The 2431-nt window shown below is 58.5% G+C and overlaps 1 protein-coding gene across 1 annotated transcript in view; it reads right to left on the bottom strand.

Annotated features, from left to right (window-relative positions):
* Positions 1 to 416: 416 nt before the first annotated feature.
* The window catches only part of MFSD2B (MFSD2 lysolipid transporter B, sphingolipid), a 9481-nt gene continuing 7466 nt past the window's right edge, over positions 417 to 2431 (bottom strand). Inside the window, exons 11-14 of the mRNA XM_007455516.1 lie at positions 2288 to 2397; positions 1797 to 1940; positions 1238 to 1408; positions 417 to 441 (exon numbers count right to left, since the gene is read on the bottom strand). Coding sequence (XP_007455578.1) covers positions 417 to 441; positions 1238 to 1408; positions 1797 to 1940; positions 2288 to 2397 — 450 coding nt within the window. The remainder of the gene's footprint in view (positions 442 to 1237; positions 1409 to 1796; positions 1941 to 2287; positions 2398 to 2431) is intronic.

Here is a 2431-nt window from a genome sequence, read left to right as displayed (position 1 = left end):
GAACATCAGGGGAAATGAGTTCTGTGTCTGTCCTGTCAGGTTGCTTTGCCATCCAAGCAGGTTGGTGGGCCTGGTGCTCCCACAGGAAGTCTGCAGACCAGGCTGGTAGGGGCTTCCTTTTTCCAGGAATAGTTGCTACTGGTATGCTTTCCAGGTCACAGGTTGCCTGGAGCTGGGAAGTCAGGGGCACAGGCCTATCTGAGATGTCCTGCAGTCAACAGGCAAGACATGACAGGCGGGGGTCCTGGAGCCCAGGCCACTCCCTTCAGGAGAGTCACCGAAGACGCCATATCCCAGGGGAAAAGATGGGTCGTGTGTAAACTGTGAAGCAGGGGTGCCGAAGCGCTGAGAAGAAAGGGGGACTTGGAGCCCAGAAGACGCTGCTCCGGCCGTTCCAGCTCACAGGAGTCTCAAATTCAAGCGAGGCTGTAGCTGGTCCTCCTGTCGGAAAGGGAAGAAGCCAAAGGGAAAGATGAGGTGGCTGGGGTCCCGTGGAAGTGTCAGTGGCTGCTCCTTGTCTCTCTAGCAGCTCCTCCCCTTCACCCTGTGAATGAAGCTAAAACCCTGTTCTTCCGAGTCCCACCAAGGAGTTCCCCATCCACCTGTTATTCCCCGAGTGTAGCGCATGATCTCAGTAAGATGGGCTGGAGTCCCAGGCCCTCCACAGCAAGCAGTGAGGGACCCATGACAAAGCCACTTCCTGCCTATCGTGCGTGGTCCTCTGTATCTACATGGACTCGTGTTTGTAAACGCGTGAGCGTCAGCAAAAATGTGGACAAGGCTCGTGAACGTCTGCTGGACCAGACGTGTTGATACTGCAGCGCCTGCTTGGCCTCAGGCTCTGGGCTGAGCTCTTGGGACGCAAAAATGAAGAAAACAGACCCAGCTTTCAAGGTCCCCACAGTGAGCAGATCACCCTTGGGCAGTGGGATTGGTGGTTCGCAGCGGGAAGAACAAGGTCAGAGAGAGCTGCTCGGTGCAGCCTGCGGCGGGGAGAGTGGAAGATGGCTCCCAGGTTTCGGCTCCCAGGATGGAGGGTGGTGCCATTCACCGGGACCGGGGCACAGCAGGAGCAGCAATTGGGGAAGAAGATAAATTCGGTTTGGGGCCCATTAAGACTGACTGCCATGCTTGTGGGACATCAGGTGGAGGTGACCAAATGAGAGCCGTGCACATCTGCGTGCCTCCCGGGCGTTGGCAGCCCTCCGGTGTATACCCGTGTGCGAGAGGTGCCTACCTCCCAAGGGAGCGGGAGCTGTTCCGACTTGGCACCTTTGGAGTGGGGCCGACCATGAGGATGCACAGACCGATGAGGATCATGCAGGTGGGCATGGCACCGATGAGGACTTTGAGGGTCACCACTACCTGTTCCGCCTGCTTGCAGGCTCCTGACTCATACCCCGCAAAGCTGGGGAAACACCATCCCATGCATCCAGCTCAGAGCCTGGCTTCCTGACGGAGGGGTCCCAAATGCCCAACCACCACGCTATCCTGAAACTTGGATAGTTTCCTGGCCACATCAGCCTAACTATGGGGGACGGAGTGTGAGGGAACGAACAGACCAGGGAGGAGTTCAGAGAAAGCTGAGGATGTGGGAAGCAGAGGCTTCAGAAGGGGTACAGCCACCAAGAAGGGCCCCTCCCAGTCATGTGCACAGAGAAAGCTAGGGTGGGGGTTCCCACACACCCTCCGGACCCATGGGTGACCCCTGGCTGGCTAAGGTGGGGGACTCTGCCCTCTGCTTCCCACGCCGCTAGTCTTTTGTGCCTCTGGTACGGCGCAGCTCTGTGACTCACTCCAGGCTGAGGGTGGAGATGCCCAGGGCGCCTGCACCTGAAAGCTTGGTGAAGAAGACATAGGATGAGTAGAAGATGGTCTCCAGCCCTGGGCCGTGCTGGTGCTGCAGCTGGAATTCATCCACCACATCTGGAAGCATGGACCTGGGGGAGGGGGCTACAGAATTATCCCTTTTATCCCCTCGACAGCCACCGGCCTGGGAGCTCTCTGGGGACAGAGAGTGAGTCAGATTCACCCCTGGGTCCCTGCTGCCCAGGACCGGCCCACAGAGTCAGGCAATATTTCCCCAACACACAGCTGTCCACCGTTCCTGCCGCCTGGCACTCTTTCAGGAGGGCTCCACAGATGGCGCTCCATCTCCTGCAAGGGGGAGAGCCCCTCCCCAGCGCAGCCTGTGCACAAGGCCTGGGATAGCAGGTTGATGTGAAGGAGGGATACCCAGTAGGAAGGACATGAGGCTCCCGCTCCCATTTCCCTTCACCCAGCCTACCAGGGTAGCAGCAAGGACACGGCAATGCTCACGCCAGATACAAAGGCCACGACGTATGCCACGGGTGCTGTGGGCATAGCAGCCAGCAGGATTGCAAATGGCACCATCCCCTAGGGAGACAGACACACTAGCTGCTCCCTCCAC

Source organism: Lipotes vexillifer, unplaced genomic scaffold (genome assembly GCF_000442215.2).
Source record: "Lipotes vexillifer unplaced genomic scaffold, Lipotes_vexillifer_v1.1 scaffold131, whole genome shotgun sequence".
Lineage (NCBI taxonomy): Eukaryota > Metazoa > Chordata > Mammalia > Artiodactyla > Lipotidae > Lipotes > Lipotes vexillifer.
Note: the sequence above shows the minus strand (reverse complement) of the source record. Positions and strands in the feature narration are given on the sequence as shown.